The 21,325-nt window shown below is 33.6% G+C and overlaps 2 protein-coding genes across 2 annotated transcripts in view; both read right to left on the bottom strand.

Annotated features, from left to right (window-relative positions):
• Nucleotides 1-717, bottom strand: part of LOC107133660 (zinc finger protein 316-like) — an 8,467-nt gene extending 7,750 nt beyond the window's left edge. The window contains exon 1 of the mRNA XM_048797681.1: nucleotides 698-717. Coding sequence (XP_048653638.1) covers nucleotides 698-717 — 20 coding nt within the window. The remainder of the gene's footprint in view (nucleotides 1-697) is intronic.
• A 2,996-nt stretch (nucleotides 718-3,713) lies between these two features.
• The window catches only part of LOC125614785 (putative ankyrin repeat domain-containing protein 20A2), a gene marked incomplete at its 5' end in the record, with an annotated part of 36,816 nt that continues 19,204 nt past the window's right edge, over nucleotides 3,714-21,325 (bottom strand). The window contains 4 exons of the mRNA XM_048797680.1: nucleotides 3,714-4,639; nucleotides 7,605-7,678; nucleotides 9,809-9,878; nucleotides 10,049-10,132. Coding sequence (XP_048653637.1) covers nucleotides 4,595-4,639; nucleotides 7,605-7,678; nucleotides 9,809-9,878; nucleotides 10,049-10,132 — 273 coding nt within the window. The remainder of the gene's footprint in view (nucleotides 4,640-7,604; nucleotides 7,679-9,808; nucleotides 9,879-10,048; nucleotides 10,133-21,325) is intronic.

The following is a 21,325-nucleotide window of genomic DNA, read 5'->3' as shown; positions in this document are numbered from 1 at the left end:
CAGCAGAATACAACAGACACTAGTATGGCAATATGTAAATCAATGGATGTGTAACTGATGTGATTCTGCAATCTGTATACGGGGTAAAAATGGGAGTTCATAACCCACTTGAATCAAAGTGTGAAATATGATATATCAAGAACTATGTAATGTTTTGAACAACCAACAATAAAAATTTAAAAAAAATAAAATTCTTTATTTAGTGTTCTTTAGTTTTCATTGTAGAAACCTTTCACTTCATTAGATTGATTCATAACAAAACTTTACAGAGAAGACAAAACTTTACAGAGAAGAAATATCAGTCTCTCTCAAGAAATTGAAAGAAAGGGGACACTCCCCAATACTTTTTATGAAGCTAGTATAACCTTGATACCAAAACCAGACAAAGATGATCAAGAGAAGAAAACTACAGAATATTATCCCTGATGAACATACATGAAGAAGTTCTAAATAACATTGTCAAACTACATTCAGAAACACATCAAGAAGATACTACACCATGATCAACTGAGTTTCATTCCAGGGAAGCAAGGCTGGGTAAACATACATGAATCAATAAATGTGATGCATCACGTAAGCAAAATTGAGAACAAAAATCACGTGATTATCTCAATAGATGCAAAAAAGACCTTCAATAAAATTCAACACCCATTCATATTACAAAAAGCAGGAGAAGCTACAGATCAAAGGAAGTTACCTCATCACCATAAAGGCCATTATGACAAACCCAAAGCCAACATCATACCAAAAGGTGAAAAACTAAAAGGACTTCCACTAAACTTAGGAACAAGAAAAAGCTATCCACTCCCACCACTCCTATTCATTATACTCAGGAACAAGAAAAAGCTATCCACTCCCACCATTACTATTCATTATACTCCTTTAAAAATGAGCCAAAGCAATCAGGCCAGAAAATGAAATCAAGGAATATGAATAGGAAAAGAAGTCAAATTATCTCTGTTTACTGACAATATGAATCTATTCTCTCATTATGATCCTATATCTAGAGAGTCCAAAATATTCCACCAGAAGACCTCTAGAGCTTAAAAATGAATTTAGCAAAGTAGCAGGATACAAGTTAAACATCCATAAATGAATAGCTTTCCTATACCTCAAAAATAATTCATTTCAGAGAAAGAAATCAGGAAGACAATACCATTTGCAACAATATAAAATCAAATAAAAACATACTTGGAAATTAATCTAAATAAGGAGGATTATAGCTCTACTATAAAAATGATAGAACACTGAAAAAAATTGAAGACCTTAAAGATGAAAATTCAGCCCATGTTTGTGGATAGGCAGAATTAATATTGCCAAAATGGCCATAGTACCAAGAGCAATATACAGATTTAATGCAATCCCCATTAAAATAACAATGATATTCTTCAAAGAGTTAAAAAAACAATTATTAAATTTATTTGTAAGAATAGGAGACTCAGAATAACCAAAGCAATACTAAGCAAGGAAAGTGAAGCAAGAGGTATCATGATACCCAATATAAAATTATACTACAGAGTTGTAGTAATAAAAACAGCCTGGTATTGGCACCAAAAGAGGCATGAAGAACAATGCAATAAAAGGCTCACAGAAAAATCCAGAAACCTCCACCATGTGACATTTGACAAAGATGACAAAAATATATCTTGGAACAAAGACACCCTTTTAACAAATGATGCTAGAAAAATGGGACAGTTGTATACAGTAAAAGTAAAATTAGAACTCTGTATTTCACTCTGCACAAAACTCAAATTGAAATGTATCAAAGACCTAGTATTTAGACAAGAAACTACTGTAATGGCTAGATGAAAACAGGAGTATCACTCAATCACAGAGGAGCTGACACCAAAATCCTTTACATGAGCCATAGAGCACAAGAAATTAAACAAAAATCAATAAGTGGTATGGTATTAAACTAAAAAGCTTCTGCACTGCTTTGTAAACAATTAAGAGCATGAAGAGAGAACTACAAATGGGATTAAATCTTTGAAAACTGCTTTTTCCAATAGGATATTAATATCTACAATATACAAATCTACAAATAATGCAAAAATCTTAACAGCATACACACATACACACAAAAAATCAAAATTAATAAATGGGTAAAAGAACTAAACAGTAACTTCTCAATAGAAAAAAACACAAAAGACCAATATATTATGAAGAAATATTTGACATCTCCAGCAAACAAGAAAATGCAAATCAAAATTATGCTAAGATTTCATCTGACTCCAAACAGTCAAGAATCCAAACATCTACAAATGCTGGTGAGGTTGTGCCAAGAAAGGGACATGTGGATATTTTTGGTATGGCTGCAGACTAGTACACTCTCAAAAGCAGTTTGAAGATTCCTCAACAAACTAGGGATGAACACACCATAAGACACAGCTATCCCACTCCTGGGTACTTTCCTAAAAGATGTAAAATCTGCATATAACAGTGATATAGCCACATCAACGTTGATAGCAGCACAATTTACAATACCTGAATTATGCAATCAACCCAGATGCCCATCAATAGATAAATGGATTAAGAAACTGTGACACACACACACACACACACACACACACACACACACACTGGAGTTCTACTCAGCCATTTAAAAGGATGAAATTATGGTATTTATTGGCAAATACATAGAAATGGAGACTATTATAGGAAGTGAATTTAGCCAATCTCAGAAACTCAAAGGTCAAATGTTTTCATTCATATGGAAAGCTAGAGTAAATTAATGGAAAGAAATAGGTAAAGGAATGATCACACAAGGGACCAACCACATAAAAATTCATGGGCAAGTGCAAAAAAGTCTAGTAGAATAGAGGAAGGAGAATGGGAGAGAGAAGGGAGATTGGGAAGAAAAAAAGGGCATCATGAACTGAAATCAATTTCCAGAAAAGGGCGAGTATATTGGAATGAACTCAACTACTATGTATAGGTATAAACCTCTAATAAAAAAAATGACCAAATTGAATGCTCGGGCCATGAGAATAGAGTGCAGATAGAGATGAATAACATAGAACACTTACTCAATGAACATTTATTATTATTATTCAATGAAATTTTAACAGAAAATCTCTTTTGCCATGAAAACATGGTGAACATCAAGACACAAGAGGCATTTAGAATCCCCAATGGACATAATCAAATAAGGAACTCTCCATTCTGTGTTTCAGATGAAATTCCAAAACTCAGAGCAAAGAGAGATTTTAAAATTCAAGGGAGAAGGACCAACTGGCTTATAAATGATAAGGCATCAGTGTAACTCTAAAGGCTTGGAGCACCTGCAATGATATATTTCAAGCCCTAAAAGTGAAATATTGCCAGCCTACATGGCTATATGCATTGAAGTTATCCTTCGGATTCAAAGATCGAATAAAGGCCTTCCAAGACAAAAATGAACTAAAACATTTTGACAATCAAGCCAGTTGTTCACAAGATGCTCAAAGGAAAATTCCACACATTAGGTTAAAATCCACGAGAAGAGCAAGGGAAAGCATACAGTAGATAAGCAAATTTAAATTAAAAGCAAATCCTATATTAGAAATTAAATGAAAGAATTCAGTAAATTCTTCAATTATAAGACATATGAAATACAAGAAATGTTGAAGTATGCCTGACTGGTAAAGACATTCATAGAATAAAAGTGAAAGGATAGAAAATGAAATTACATCCAAGTGGAAGCCAAAGGAAATAAGAGTAGCTATTCTCATATTTCAAATTTTATTCTTTAAGAAGTAATTGTCTGGAGGTCAAAAAAATAAATATTGGTAAAGGGAACAATCCAATAAGAAGATAAATGACAGTATATATTCATGCCTGAATGACAGTACACAAAATGTCATTTAAAAAAGAAAACAAAAAACCTATTCTACCTAATGTAACAGGTCCTAAGTGGGCTTGACTTCAATACAGGACTTTCACCTATGTCTACATCATATGGACAAATGTCCCCAGAGTTCCTCAAATTCTGCCTTTTCCTCAAAATGAAGAAATTTAACAGATGTGTACAGAATATTTTATCTGACAATAGCAGATACACATTGACTCAGCAGCACATAGAACCATCACTTCAGTAGATCATATATCTAGGACACAAAACAAGTCATAGCAAATACAAAAAATTAAGATAATGCCCTCCATCTCCTAATATCATAATGAAATGAAAATAGATATCAAAAGAATAGAAAACTCCAGAAACATGTGGAGAATAAAAAATATACTTTTGCATGATGGCCAGAGATTTAAAAGCACAAAGAAACAATATGGAAACACGGCATCCCAGAATCATTGGAATAAAGGAAAAACAGCTCTTCTTATCTCATTTTTTTCCTTTTAATTTCTTGGTTTTTTCTCTCCATATCACTTTTTGTTCTCATTTTAATGCCATTATCTTATTTTTATTAATTTTCCCCTCATTTCTTCCTCTCTGCTCCATCTTACCACTTTTTTTCACCTATTTTTCTGAGTTTAGTTAATTTAACTGTCACTGTTGCCTTTTTTTTCATCCATGCATTCTGTGGTTTCCCATTTCTTCTCTTTGGTTATTGGAGTCTTAGAGATGCTTTTAAATAAGCATTCAATTATTAGTTGAAGTTTATTTTCCTTCTAGTTTGTTGCTCTTGCTGGTTATTATTCTTTCCTATGAAAGAGATGATGATGGGTAAACCTACCTCTTTGGTCATGCCCATTTGGGGTTTGACACTGAGATACAGCCTTTGAAGCAGTTCTCCAAAAAGACCCACATATAACAATGAAGAAGAAATACATCCAAATGCATGCACAAACCTCAGGATAGTAATACTGAGTATAAGGGAAAACAGGACAATAACACCCCTCCCAAATGTTATAATTCCCCAATAACTGCATCCACACTTTTACATTCTAATATCCACAAAAGAGGTTGGATAAAGCATGGTTCATAATTTTTAGTGATTTCTGACATAGTACAGAAATAAACTGGGAAGTTATCTTTAGTGCTCTAACAGCAAATGTCCCATCCTGGGAGGCAATCCCCTTAAAAGGGAGTTACTATTCTTCTTTCTTTCTTTCTTCCACATTTTTCTGGTGCATTATAGTCACATATACTGATGGAATATGTTCTTACATATTCATACAATGCACACAATGTACTAATATAATTTGCCCAATATCACTCCCCAGGAATTTCCCCGTTCATCCCCACCCTCCATTCCTTTGTCCTTTTCCTCTAGTAATCTTCCTTTGATTTTCATGACATCAGCCTCCACCTTTCTTTTCCTTTTTCTCTAGCTACTGCATGTAAATAAAACAATGCCCCTCAGCCTTCTGAGATTGACTTATTTTGCTAATATAATGGTCTCCATTGCATCCATTTTACTGTAAATGAAATAATTTCAGTTTTCTTGATGACTGAATAAAACTACATTGTGTGTATATCCATCACATTTACTTTAACAATTCATCCATTGGCAGTCACCTAGGCTGCTACTATGGTGTAACTATTGTGAACTGTGCTGATATAAATATGGGTATCCATGTATTATCATAATATGATAACTTTTTAAATTTAGAATAAAAACCAAGGAGTGGTACAGCTGTATATTGGTGATTCTAAGCCTAATCTTTGGAAGAGCCTCCATACTGATTTCCATAATTGTTGTAGTGATTTATAATTTATAATTTATAATCCCATCAAAAGTATGAAGTGTTCTATTTCCTCCACATCCTCTGCAGCATTGTTTATTATTTTTTATTCCTGATAGATGCCATTGTGACTGGTGTAAAATAAAATTTCAGTGCTTTGATTTGCATTTCCCTAATTGCTAATGATGTACATTTTTTTTCAAATATTTGTTGGCCATTTTTATTTCTTCTCTTGAGAAGTGCCTGTTCATTTGCCAATTTATGAATTGGGTTATTATCTTTTTTTGGTGTATCTATTCTAGATAATCCTCTGTCAGAAGTATACCTAGCCAAGATTTTCTCCCATTCTGTAGTTTCTCTCTTCACATTCCCTTGGTTTCCTTTTCTGTGCAGAAATTGGATGCCATCTCATTGATAAACTCTTGGATCATTTCCTGAGCTTTAGTGGTCTTAGTTGCCTGTGCCTTTATGTTGGAGTGTTGGCCCAATGTTTTCTTCTAGGAGTTTCATAGGTTCTGTTCTAATTCCTAAGTCTTTGATCAACTTTGAAATGATTTTTGTGCAGGGTAAGACAAAGATTTAATTTTACTCTTCTATATATGGATAACCAGTCGTCTTAGCACCATTTGTGAAAAAGGCTTTCTTTTCTCCAGTTTATGTTTTTGGCATCTTTGTCAAAGAACAGGTGACAAAGAATAGATGTCTTCTATTCTGTACCATAGATCTAGGTGTCTATTTCATGCCTGTATCATGCAGCTTTGTTACTATAGCTCTGTAGTATAATTTGAAATCAGGTTTTATAATACCTCCAGCATCACTGTTTTGTCTTAGAATTACTTTGGCTCTTCTGGGTTTATTATTCTTCCAAATCAATTTTAGAACTATTGTTTCCTATTTCTGTGAAAAAATATCACTGGCATTTTTGATGGAGATTGCATTGAATCTGTATATTTCTATTGGTAGTATGGGCCTTTTAATAATATTAATTCTACTTATCCATACATATGGAAGGTCTTTCCACCTTTTGAGGTCTTCTTCAATTACTTGATTCAATGTGTTCCACAATTTTCATGTGGAAGTCATTCACTTCCTTGGTTAGAAATATCCCTAAGGGGCTGGGGCTGTGGGTCAGTGGTAGAGCGCTTGCCTAGCATGTGTGAGGCACTGGGTTCAATTCTCAGTACCACATATAAATAAATAAATTAAATTAAACCCATCAACAACTAAAATAAAAATACTTTAAAAAAAGAAACAACTCTAGGTATCTTTTAAAGATATTGTGAAAAAATGTTTTTCTAATTGCTTTCTCAGAAGATTCATTGTTGGTATATGGGAAAGCGACTGATTTTTTTCATGTGCATTTTGGAACCTGCTACTTTGCCAAATTTGTTCATTATCTCTAGAAGTTTTTCATGGAGTTTATCGGATCTTCTAGGTCAAGTACCATGTCTTCTACAAACAGTGATATTCTGATTTCTTCCTTTCCTATTTATTTGCTCTCTTACCTAATTGCTCAGGCAGCTATTTTCCTGTAATGAGTCAGTTTCCTACTTTGAAAAAAAAATCACTGAAGACAAGGCACAATGAAATCTTTGACCACGATATTACAGGCTGGTAATACTAAAATTTTCAGCCAGAAAAAATGACCACCTTTTAACATGAATGCATTCAGGGCCCTTGCTGTTAAATTTGTTCCTAATTTCAACCAGTTATTAGTTGATCATTTAAGGAGATTATCAAAATAGAAGCACAAACAATCAAAATATTTTTTGCCTCAATCCCAAGCATAAAATTGATCTATAGGCACCATGAATTCTAAAATTATTTGTAGATTCACAACCAGTTTGAATGCTTTTGGCTTATGAAATAATAAATGATCTTTCCATTCTAACATTCATTTGAAAGGTAATTTCATTTAGCCTATTCTTCATTATTAAAACAAGGAAAAATACAGGAAGTCAGGAACTTAAATGTTTACATACCTTTGGCTGCTGGATTTGGGTACCATCAAAAATTTTTCTCCCATCCTCCGGAGTCACATGTAAATATGGTTTTGCTGACAATTATATAGATATACGTAAATGACTTAGAGAGTTATAAAGAGGGATCCTCTAGCAAAATAAAAATAAATATCTCTAACAATAATCTATTTATATTCTCCCAAATATGCATTTAAATTAATCTTAACTTTTAGATGACTATGTATCTTATAATTTGTGTTCTGATTGTGAGGGGTTGGGTGAGGCCCTGGGATTGAACCCAAAGCTTGGCAAACATTCTGCAACTGACTTTCATCCCTAGGTCTTTTATATTATTTGGAGACACCATCTCTGGAAAATGCTCAGGCTGGCTTGAAATATGCCATCCTCCTGCCTCAGCCCTCCACATACCTGGGATTATAGATATGCTTCACTATGCCCAGCTAATATTGACTCCTCTAGGAAATATCTATACTAATCCAAAATTTCAGAAACCTCTTGGGCTAGATGTCACCAGGTTCAATGCACACAAGTATCTCAAAGATTCACCACTCAAGATAAATGGAAAGTCCTCAGAAACAAAATTTATAGTTCTACAGAAACATGACAATTCATACTGTTCGCTATGTTCTACCTTAGAATAAGTAATTTTCAAACAACCCCTCTTTCACTACTGGTGATTTCCAAAATGACTGATATTATTACACCTTTGTTAATAATGCCCTGTCCCTTATCTATGAAATGTTTTTTCTTTTATTCTAACAAATTTCTTTTCTGCATTTGAGACTCACTGTCCTATATGAAGTCTTCCTTAACTCTCACTAATGACATAGGCTGGTGTTTTCTCTTTATTTTATATCTAGTTCATTTAATGAAGCTGTTCTAAAAAATAAAATATTTAAGATTTAAATATAAGATAAGATTTAATGGTTTCATTTCACTTTACTCAAAAGTACCATGACTAATATTATAGGATAGTGCTCTAATTTGGTGCCTATGAAGATACTTTGCCCAAGTCTGTAATCTTGAGTTGCTAGGAGATTCTTTTCTTATAAATAGATAAATATTTTTTTACTTGTTCTTTTGAGTTATTCTTGTATTGACCTAAGCAGAAGAAGCCAATCCCAAAAACCCAAAAGTCAAATGTTCTCTCTGATATGTGGATGTTAACACACAACAAGATATTAAGGTAAACTAGAAGTTCAGTAGATTAGAAAAGAGGGAGCAGGAACAGTAGAATTAATCTACATTACTTTCCTATGTATGTAGGCTGGTGTTTCCTTCCTCGGTCTTTTTTAGTACTTGACCAATTTTTCTACTGATTCTTTGCAACTCATACTGTAAATTCTTCATTTACAGGTCTTACCCCATTGCTCATAGATTGGAAGGAACAATTTTATCAGTCACCTATTTCTCCAATCTTATTTACTTGACCAGATATTTGATTGAGCTTCTGGTACAAGCTAGTATGGACAAAAGGCTTCACATGTGATAGCTTTTCTGCAGGTAGGGCCTGACTCTGTATTAAGTAGTGAAGTAAGTAGCCAGGACAGGAAATGGAGAGGGCAGGAAAGGCAGTTGCAAGAGAGAAAGTAAAATATTCAGTGGCATCTTTATTTGTCAAAAAATATGGGGTTTGGGGACAGGGGTTGTGGCTCAGTTGTAAAGCACTTGCCTGACATGTGGGAAGCACTGGTTTTAATCCTCAGCACCACATAAAAATAAATAAATAAATAAATAAATAAATAAATAAATAAAGTATACAATTTGATGTTTTTTTAAAAAAAAATTTATGGGGATTGATGAGGAGTAATGACAGATAACTAAAAAGACAGAGGAAAGAGTTAAATATATGCAGGCAGAATTTATTTCATGAAAAATTTCTAGTTAACTTTAAAATACTTGGACCCCATGTTGTATGAAGTGGTTCTTGTTCATATTTGCACTATAACTAGATGACCTACAAATGTCACAGGCAGGATGTATGTGAGGTGCACACACATAAATGGTGATGAATAATTAGAAGGCAACAACACAAAATAAAGATGATGAAGACTTGAATTGAGGGAATATTTCCAGACATAGAAGATACAAAATATTCAGCCAGTATACAATGAAGTTTTTAAATGAATTAAAATATACAGACTGCTGGCATGTCAAATATTTTCATATACATCTTTACAGAGAAATTGTATTGCAAAATTTACCTGATTTGAGTGTCTTTGCTTCTTTCATTGGTACTGATTGATTTGGAGGAATATTAATTATCTTGAAAGCCTAAATGAGTTTGGAAAAATATATTAAGTAAAATTTATTGTATTTCATGCATTATTTGGCAATATTTCAGGTTGACTTTTAGTGTATAGAATATTCCACAGTCTCCATGCTTTGGGGGCAGCTCTTACACTATATCCAGGTTCACAAAGCCAATATTGAATGTGATTTACCTCTGCTTCTGAAAATGGTCCTGTAACACATCCTGGTAGGCATACAGGAGGGTACTTCACAGTAAAGACTCCAGTGTTTTCAGACTAGAATTGAGAAGAAATAAGTAGAACTGTAGTTGCTAGCCAGAAAACCCAAAAGACTGATAAATTCTAAAGACAGAAGTTGTGGAAACAAATTTCTACATTTTAATCACATCAGAATTCTACATTTAATTACATCAATATTTCCTGTGTAAGAAATGTTGTTGGTCTTGGATTTCTGTAGTTTTTTAAAATGTTTTTCCTCATTATTTATGCTTTAATACGTATAATTTATATAATCTTTCTATTGTTTTAATGGGGTTTTCTATGCACTTGTTTTTGTATCTCTCATTTTTATTTGCATCATTTCTCATTTTCACTTTTCACCCTCATTTTCCTTCTGTAGATTTTCCCTTCCACCACTTTTTGATGTATTTTTATATTTTTTTTTGTTTTTTTGTCTATTTCTGTATTAATTTTGGAATCACTAATACATTCTTTGTGCATTTTACATTATTACTTCCCACTTCACATTGCTTAGATAATTTAGAGACATCATTTCAAACATATTTTTGTTATAAATTTACATGTTCTTTGCTTCCAAGTTGTGGCTCTTACTGGTGTCAAACATTCCTATGAAATTGTTTTGAATGAATGATCCTAGTACTTTTCTCTTATTGAGTTGGAGCTTTGAAAATGAGACATATCCTCTGCTCAGAACATATCAACAAAAGAAATCTCAATTAAATGACCCACATTGAATAGCAGAAGGGAAATCTAGCCAAATACATGCATGATCCTCAACATATTAATATAAGTAATATGAGAGAGCCACATAATAAGTAACCATCAAAAGTTCCAAATTTCCCAATAACTCAATTTACATACCAAGATTGACAAGCATGCTGAAGAAACAATTTATTGTAAAAATATTTAAGTAAGAAAACTTAGAAATAAATTAATGAAGATGATAGAGATTTTGAAAGAACATTTTAGTAATGAGATGAAAGTTTCTTGGAAAAATATTTTTGGAAATGATAAGTTCATTAAATCAAAGAAAAATCTGTGTAGACAGTACTACCAATGTACTACATCAGGAAGAAAAAAAGAATGTTAAGGCTTGAAGACATGGTACATTAGTAAACTTTCAGATACTAATAAAAATAAGAAACTTGGCAATGTCAAAAGATCAACTTGAAATTACAAGATGTCAGAGTAGAGAAGTCTGCTTTCTAGGCTACTCTGTGGCATAAAACCAAAGCAGCTGATATACAGCTTCTCAGTGTGGTGGTGAAAAAGGGATTTCACTGGGATTTGATATCATGCAACAGAGAAGCTTGGAGAATTGGAAGTTTGGATACAGGAAAATAAAGAAGAAAGCTCACCACTGTTGATAGTAGCTTCTGATCACCTGAGCAGACCCACCACTTGTTTTGGTGTAGAGAAATCAGAGATCAAAAACATTGCCTGAACTTACTTAAACTAGGAGATTGCAAACCCTGCAGGTTTTTTACAATTACAATTGGGTGTGAAATAAGTGAGTGCTCTATCCTGACTGGCCATGCAGTGCTCAGGCAGGAATCCTTTAGGGGCCAGCATGCATGCCATGACATCTGCAGAACTCCAGAGATCAGAAACACACACAAACATGGCCACTGTATTCGCAGGTGCCTAGGCAAAGTCTGACCTATGTGAGTGAAATGGTCATGGAGTGACTGTGCCTTGAGTTGGAAGGGTGAAGGGAAGCCTTGCTGTCCCGTGGCTCACATGAACATCTGAAGTGGTTTGGAAGTGGCAGTTGGTGAGGGGAATACCCAAAGGAACTATACCTGGGATGGCCGAGTTCCTGGGCAAAAGTGAGTGCAGGAACAGCACCCTTTCCCCACAATTGGATGTCTTGGGAGGCACCTGAGAACCAAACCCACAGAAGCAATTGGATAAAGTCTAGTCCTAGGGGCAGGTCAACCTAGCCACTCCAAATAAGGTAACCCAATTAAAGCTGAGGACCAAACACATCACAGCACCATATCACACACCCCTTGCAGAATGTGCTGAAGAAGCAGTGCCCAGGGGGTGCGTAGATCTTGTATGGAGGGTCAAAACACAAAGCCATCGTACATAGTAACCCACCCCACCTTTTAGTGCTGAAAATGCAAACTGAGTCTCATATCAAAAAGATTCAATCTTTGACCATGGCAACTCATAAATCAGAGAGCAACACAATAATGGGAAGGAATTAAAATCCCCCAATTCTTGTTCTCTTTATTAGTACTTTACTTAAGAATAATTGGTAATAAAAACTAATGAACACAGATATTGACTATCCATTCCAGGCAAGTATTTTAACTACTACTTCAGTGTCCCCTCCATCTAAAATAAGATATCGAGTTTTTTGAAATACCTATATATTTTCTAACATTTTTCTTATCCCTATTCTCTCTCTCTCTCTCTCTCTCTCTCTCTCTCTGTGAGTGTGTGTGTGTGTGTGTGTGTGTGAGAGAGAGAGAGAGAGAGAGAGAGAACAAGAGAGAGAGAAAGAAAGAAATGTGGCCATCTTGATTATTTCAAGGTCATATATACATACACTATTTGTCTTGTTCTCTCTCATATTCAGCCTTTTTCAATGTAATTATCTTTTTCAAACATTGTCTTGGGAAGGTTAAGGTTCATTGTACTTTATATTTTGGTTGGATTTTCCATTATTTTAATGTGCTTACTCTACTCATTTGTTTTTCAATATTACCTTCTCCTACCATTAGCTGAATTCAAACAATCTTTCTCCCCCTTTCTTAATACCATGCTTCTTCTATTTTTCCCCTCCCTCAATATAAGTATCACCTGCTCCTGTTCTACATTCTCTTTGTTCACTTTGTGGATATTGTAGTCTCTTCTAATTTCCCAACCACATTTCCTTCACTTCTAATTTACTGTATTTTTACCATTGCTCAGAACTACATGGTTTATATAACTCTGCCTCCACTATTTGCTTTAAATCAAGTACTAATTCGTGGTTATTGTTTTTACTACTGCTTCCAATCGCTGAGCACACCATTCCTGTTTATTAGTGACAGTTAGTGTTGGAAACATCATAGTAGGATCTGTGTGTTTACTTCAATACTGTTTGTTGTTTCCAATAGTTGTTATTATAGTTTATTTTTCCCATTCTATGAGGTATTGCAAACCTAGAACAAGACGAAACCCCACAGGTTAGAGATTCTGCTGCATTTAGAAATAAACATTTTATCCATTACTCCAATTCAAAGAAGAGAGGAAACAAAAAGCTCCAAATCACCAATAATGACCCAAGGAGGAAAAACTGGAGAGAAAACTCAGGTCACACCCCTTGGCATTTATTTACTCATACATCAAAAAACAGAGACAGGTCCTAGAATGGATAGATAACTACACACAAATGGACATGCACAAAAAACGTGGTATAAGAATCCACTTCAAAGGTGTGCAAGACCAAGAGCCCTGAAAACATGAGAAAGCAGGCAATCAAAGCCCACCCTAAAATCCACAATCCCCTACTAAGGGAACCCACTTATAGTGAGGTTGACAAAAACCTAGAGAGACTGATTATCAAAATGTTCAATGAACTAAATATCTAAGTAAGGAAGTAAGAGAGTCATTATAGGAGATGAAAGACCATTGTAATAATGAAATAGAAGTACCAAAAAAAAGGATAAATCCTAGAAATAAAATACAATCCACAAATTACAAATTCACTTGAAGGTATTATTAACAAAACAGATGGTGTAGAAACTAGAACCTTAATTTGAAGTCAGAACTTTAGGCATTAAATACGGGCTATATAATCTTGAATACATAGAAGGTAGTAAAGGGAAAATAATTATACAGCATGACCAGAATATACAAGAAACATTAGGAAAGAATATAAGAACATGGAGATAGAAACTAAGGGCATAAAGAATATTTTGAATGAGATATTTACAAAAAAATTTATCCCATACCAAGACTGAGATGGACAAACACATATAGGAGGTTTACAGGAACCCAAATAGGCTCAGCCACATGAGAAGCTCATTGAGACACATCATAATCAAAATGCCTAACCTAACATAAAGGAAAAAAAAATACTAAAAGCCACAAGAGACAAACATTATGTCGCATTTAGAGGCAAACCAATAAGATTCACTTCTGTTTTCACTCTGAGACCCTAAAATTATGGAGGGCCTGAAATGAGTCATTCCAAAGCCTAAAGGAAAACAACTGCCATACAAGGTTACTATACCCAGGAAAGCTCAGTTTCAAATTTAAGGTGGAAATAAAAACATTGCACAACAAAAATAAACTAAAAGAACTTATGTGTACCAAAACAACAATACAAAGAATACTCAAACATAAACTATATACACAGGAACTAAAGAAACACTTCCCGAAGCCTGCAAACCAACGAAGTTCAACAGAAGAATAATTCACTAAGTGACAATCATGACAGCATAGAATAAAGAGGGAAAAAAAGGCAGGAAAACACAAACACATATTCATATTAACAATGAATGTTAAGGGTTTCAACTCCCCAATTAAAAGCACAGATTATTAGAATGGATCAAAAAACAAATCCAACTATATGTGTTTATAAGAGACTCAAAGCAAACAGGCTGAAGGTAAAAGGAGAGCAAAAAATATTTCACTCACAAATATAATCTATTTAACAAAGTAGATTCCAAGCAAAAATTAATATAAGAGACAAAGAAGGCCATTATAGCCTGGTGAAGGAAACAATATAACAGAAAAATATAACCACAGTAAACACTGATGCTCCAAATGTCAATTCACCCCATTATATGGAAAAAATACACCACAATGTTAAATTCCACATAGATCCCAACACAAACATGTAGATTTCTATACATGTTTATAATAGACATGTCATCAAATAAAAAAAATCAACAAGGATATCTCCAACCTGACCAACACTATAAATCAAAAAGACTTACCAGACATCTAATAGTGCACCCCCAAACAGCTGAATTTAACACCTTCTCAGCTGTGCATGAAACTGTCTCTAAAATAGATCATATTCTATGCCACAAAGAAAATTTTAGCAAATATTATTTTAAAATGATATATGCCAATGAATCCTATCAATTCCTAATGGAATGAAGCTACAAATGAACACAAAAAATATTAAGAACCATATAAACTCATCGCAAATGAACAATGCTCACTTAAATGAAAAATGGATAAAAGAAGAAATGACAACATAAATCAAGAAATTTTTAGAAACTAACAAATACAGAGACACAACATATCAAAATCTCTGGAGAAGTATGGAAGCATTTCTAAGAGGCAAATTTATAGCACTGGAGCCTATATCAAAAATTGGAGGGGCTAGGGTTGTGGCTCAGTGGTAGAGTGCTTGCCTAGCGTGTGGGGCACTGGGTTTGATTCTCAGCACTGCATACAAAAATATAGGTTAATTGAAAACTAAATATAAATATGTATGTGTATATATATATATATATATATATATATATATATATATATTTTAAGACTATTAAAAATAGATTCACAAATAAAAAAACAAAATCACCAAACTCATAGCCAAACTAATCAAAAGAAAGACTAAAAAGAAGCAAATTGACAAAAATCAGAGGTAAAGGGAGACATCACCACACAGAGTCTAAATCGAAAGGATATCAGAGACTATTTTGAAAATTTATACTCCAATCAAATAGAAAACCTGGAAAATATGCACAAGTTTCTAAACACATATAACCACCCATATTGAACCAGATAAAGAAATCCTAAACAGGACAATATCAAGTAATGAAATTGAAACAGCAATTAAAAGCATTCCAAAAAAGAAAAGCCCTAGATGTGATGGATTCACAGCTGACCTCTATAAGAAGTTTACATATGAAATAATATCAGTTTTTCTTAAGATATTCCATGAAATTTTAAGAAAGGGGACAACCCTAATACTTTTTATGAGGCTAGTATAACTTTCAAGCAAAAACCAAAGATGATCAAGGGAAGAAAACTATAGACCAGTATCGCTGATGAACATAGATGGAAAAATTCTAAATAATAAATTAGCAAACCAAATTCAATAACACATCTAAACATACTACCACATGATCAACTGAGTTTCATTCCAGGAATGCAAGCCTGGTAAAACTACAAGAACCAATAACTGATTCTTTACTTAAGCAGAACTAACAACAAAAAAAATCACATGATCATCTCAATAGCCACATAAGAGATCTTCAATAAAATCCAACACCCATAATATAAATGAGGGAGAAGCTGTGGATCGAAGAAACTTACCTCAACATCATAAAGGCCATTATGACAAACCCAAAACCAACATCATACCAAATGATGAAAAACTAAAAGCACTTCCACTAAATTCAGGAACAAGACAAAGCTGTCCCCTCCCACCACTCCTATTCAATATACTCCTTGAAACATTATCAAAGCAATCAGGCAAGAAAAGGAACTCAAATGGTTATAAATAGGAAAAGAAGAAGTCAAACTATCTGTTACTGACAATATGATCCTATGCTCACATTATGATCCTATATCTATAAGGTCCAAAATATTCCACCAGAAGAATTCTAGAGCATATATATGAATTTAGCAAAGTAGCCTGATACAAGATCAACACCCACAAATGAATAGCTTTCCTATACTCCTATGGGGATTCAGTAAAGGAAGAAAACAGAAAAACTATCCCATTTGCAACAACCTCAAATAAAATTTAAAAAAACACACATACCTTTAAATTAATCTAACTAAGGAGTGTTATAGCTCTACAATGAAAATTATAGAACACTTAAGAAAAATTAAAGAGGACCTTAGAAGATGAAAAGACATCACATGTTCTTGGATAGGCAGCATTAATATTGTCAACATGGTCATATTACCAAAAGCAATATATAGATTTAATACAATCTCCAACAAAACATCAATGACATTCTTCACAGAATTAGAAGAAAAACAATTCTTGAATTCATTTGTAAGAAGAGTCCCAGAATAGCCAAAGTAATAATAAGCAAGAATAGTGAAGCAGGAGGCATCACAATACCCAATATAAAATTATACTACAGAGTTGTAGTAGTAAAAGCAGCATGGTATTGGCACCAAAAGAGGTATGAAGACAAATGGAATAGAAGACACAGTGAAAAACTCACAAACCTATATGGTCTGATATATGGGAAAGATGACAAAAATATATCTTGATGCTGGGAAAATGGGATAGCTGTATGTAGAAAAAAATGAAATTAGAACTCTATTATTCACCCTGCACAAAACTCAAATTGAAATGGATCAAAAATGTAGGAATTAGACTAGAAACCTTACAATGGCTAGAATAAAACATAGGAACATCACTCCATCATAGAAGTACTGACACCATCTTCATTTACAAGAGCCACAGAGCACAAGAAATGAAACCAAAATCAATAAGTGGTATGCCATTCAAATAAAAAGCTTCTGCACTGCTAAGTAAACAAAAGCGTGAAGAGAGAACTACAAATGGGATTAAATCTTGGAAATCTGCTCCTCCAATAGGAGAATAACATCCAGAATATAGAAATAATTCAAAAATCTTAACTCCACAAAAACAAATAGCAAAACCAATAAATAGGCAAAAGAACTAAACCGAAACTTCTCTATAGAAAAATATAAAAGGCCAATAAATTATGAATAAATGTTTAATATCTCTAGCAATCAAGGCAATGCAAACTACATTAAGATTTCATCTCACTCCACTCAGAATGGCAATAATCAAGAATCCAAAGAGCTATAAATTCTGGCAAGAATAGGGGGAGAAAGGAACACTTGTACTACAGACTAATAAACCACTCTCAAAAAAAGTTTGGAGATTCCTCAATAAAACTAGGGATGCATCCATGATATGGCCCAGCTATCTCACTCCTGGGTATTTTCCCAAAAGATCTATAATCAGTATACTACAGAAACATAGCCACATCAATATTAATAGCAATACAATTCACAATACCTGAAATATGTAATCAACACAGATGCCCATCAATACATGAACAGGTTAAGACATGGTAAGATACACACACACACACACATATATATATATATACTCACACAAAATGAAGTTCTATTCAGCCATTTTAAAGAATGAAATTATAGTATTTACTGAGAAATGGATGGAAATGGAGAATATAGTACTAAGTAAAATTAGCCAAACTCAGAAACTCAAATGTCAGATGTTGTCTTGCAAAATCAAGAGTAAATTAAAGGAAAGAGGTGGGGAGGATAAGATTAAATAAAGGACCAATTAAATGCAAATTCATAGACCAGCACAAGGAAATCTAATAGAATAGAGGAAAGAGAATTGGAGAGAGAAGGGAGAATTAAAGGGAAAAGGGGACATCATGAATTGAAATTATTTTCCATGCATATATGAGTTTATTGGGATGAACTTAACTACTATGTATAACCATAAAAGTCTAATAAAAAAAATTGACCAAGGGGCTGGGGTTGTGGCTCAGCAGTAGAGTGCTTGCCTAGCGGGTGCAAGGGCCTCTGTTTGATCCTCAACACTAAATAAAATTAAATACATAAAAAAACAAAGGTATGTGTACAACTAAAAGAAATATATTTTAAAAAATGACCAAAGTCAAGTCTCAGGTTGTGCTTAAGTACTGCAGACAGAGATGAATAACAGAGAACACTTATTCAATGAACTTGTATTATTATTCAGTGAACTTTTCAGAGAAAATTTCTTTCATCATGGAAACATGGTGAACATCAAAACACAGGAGACATTTAGAGTCCAAATAGATATTAAAAAAAAGAGGAATTCTGCATTTATATTTTATTTAAAAATTCCAAAACTCAGAGCAAAAAGAGAAATAACAAGACACCTATAAATGATAAGGCACCGGTATAAATCTAAAGGCTAGGAGCACCTGCAATGACATATTTTAAGTCCTGAAAGTGAAATATTAGCAGCCTAGATGGTGATATGCCTCAAAGTTATCCTTCAAATTCAAAGATGAAATAAAGACCTTCCAAAACAAAAATAAACTAAAACATCATGTCAATCAGGCCAGTTTTTCACAAGATGCTCAAAGAAAAACTCCACACATGAGATTAAAATCCACAAAGACAGCATAGGAAAGCATACAATAGTTAAGCAAATTTAAGTTAGAAGCAAAATCTATATTAGAAATAAAAAAAGAAAGCAGCACTCATCTGTATATTAACACTAATTCTCCAATTATAAGACCTATCCAAAATATAAGAAATGTTGAATTAATAAAAAATGAGTCCACTATTCTGCAGGAGTATGCTTGACTGGCAAATACATTCAGAGAATAAAAGTAAAAGGATAGAAAATGAAAACACATGCAAATGGAAGCCAAAAGCAAAGAAGAGTACCTATTCTCAGATTTGAAATAAATGACTTTCAGCAGCAATTATCTGGACGTCAAAAAGGATGAACAAAGTTAGCAGAGTAACAGGATACAAAGTCATTATACAAAAAAAATAAGGTTTTTCAATATCAATAGCAAACCTGATGGGAATGTAATCAGTATAACAACTCATTTAAATAGCTTAATAAATACCTAGGAATAAATCTAACCAAGGAGGTGAAAGACCTCGTGAACAAAAATTTAAAAATTTTGAAAAAAAATTGAAGAAACTAGAAGCTAACACGTTATCACATATACATAGGAAGACAGAATTCATATTGTGAAAGTGATCACATTACCAAGAATAATCTACAGATTCCTTGTAATTTATATCAAAAATTAAACAATAATCTTTGCACAACTGGAAAAAGTATTACTAATACATATGAAAGAAGAAAAGACCCACAATAGCTAAAGTGAGTGAGGAATAAAACCAGTGATGGAGACACCACAATGCCCAATTTCAAAACATAAGCCAGAGCCATAGTAAGGAAAACAGCATGGTACTGGCATAAAGACAGTCATATACAAAATGAAATAGAATAAAAGACACAGAGACAAATCCACACAGCTACAGTCATCTCATTTATGACAATAGTACCAAAAACACAAACTGAAGAATAGAAAGATTCTTTAGAAAATGGTTGTGGGTGAACTAGCAATAAGTATGAAACTAGATCCCCATCTCTAACATTGTACAAGAGACAATTTAAAAGGGATCAAAGACAGATATAAGACCAAAAGCTTTGCAACTAAAAAAAATACAGAAAAACAATAACAACATTTTAGGAAATAGGCATAGGCAATGACTTCTTGAATGGCTCAGGAAATAACAGCAACAACAGATGAGTGGGCCTGCATGAAATCAAAAAATCTTCTGCAAGGCTAGTCAAACAACTGCAGTGTAAAGAGATGGTCTTCAGATGGGAGAAAGTCTTTGCCAGTTACTCTTCTAACAGAGGACTAATATCCTGAATAAAGAACTCAAAATTCTTAACACCTGACACACAAATTTCCCATTCAACAAGTGGGCAAATAAAAGGAAAAAATAGAAAAAGAGGTACAAATCTCCGACACTATATGAAAAAATGTTTAACATCTTTACCCATCAAAGAAAGGTAAATCAAAACAGCATTGAGATTTCATCTTACACCAGTCAGAAAGCAAATAATAAATACTGGGGAGGTTGTGGGGAGAAAAAACACTTATAAATTTTTGGTGGGAACGTAAAGTACTATATCCCCTAGGTAAATCATTATGGAGGTTATTCAAAAAACAAGTAAAACTAGAACTGCTGTATGATCCAACTACACCAGTCCTCAGTATTTGTTGAAACAATTAAAGTCATCATACTCTAGAGATTCTGTATACACCCATATTTTTATGAGACTATTTATAATAGACAAGATATAGGATCAGTCTAGGTGCTTCTCAACAGATAAAGAAAATGTGTGAGGAGTAAAATTTGCTCCCGAGATGTAGGATCTCCATTCACCTCATAGATTGTTTCTCTCGCTGAGAAGAAACTTTTTAGTTTGAATCCATCCCATGTATTGATTCTTGATTTTAATTCTTGCACTACAGGAGTTTTTATTAAGGAAGTTGGGGCCTAATCACACATGATAAAGATTAGGGTATGGAGATTCCTTGGAAAACTGGGAATGGAACCACCATTTAACCCAGCTATCCCTCTCCTTGGTGTATAATCAAATGACTTAAAAACAGCAGATTACAGGGGCACAGCAACATCAATGTTTATAGCAGCATAACTCACAATAGCTAAAATGTGAAACCAACCTAGATGCCCTTCAGTAGATGAATGGATAAAAAA

This window comes from Marmota marmota, unplaced genomic scaffold, assembly GCF_001458135.2.
Source record: "Marmota marmota marmota unplaced genomic scaffold, marMar, whole genome shotgun sequence".
Taxonomy (NCBI): domain Eukaryota; kingdom Metazoa; phylum Chordata; class Mammalia; order Rodentia; family Sciuridae; genus Marmota; species Marmota marmota.
This window is presented reverse-complemented; position numbering and strand designations above follow the sequence as displayed.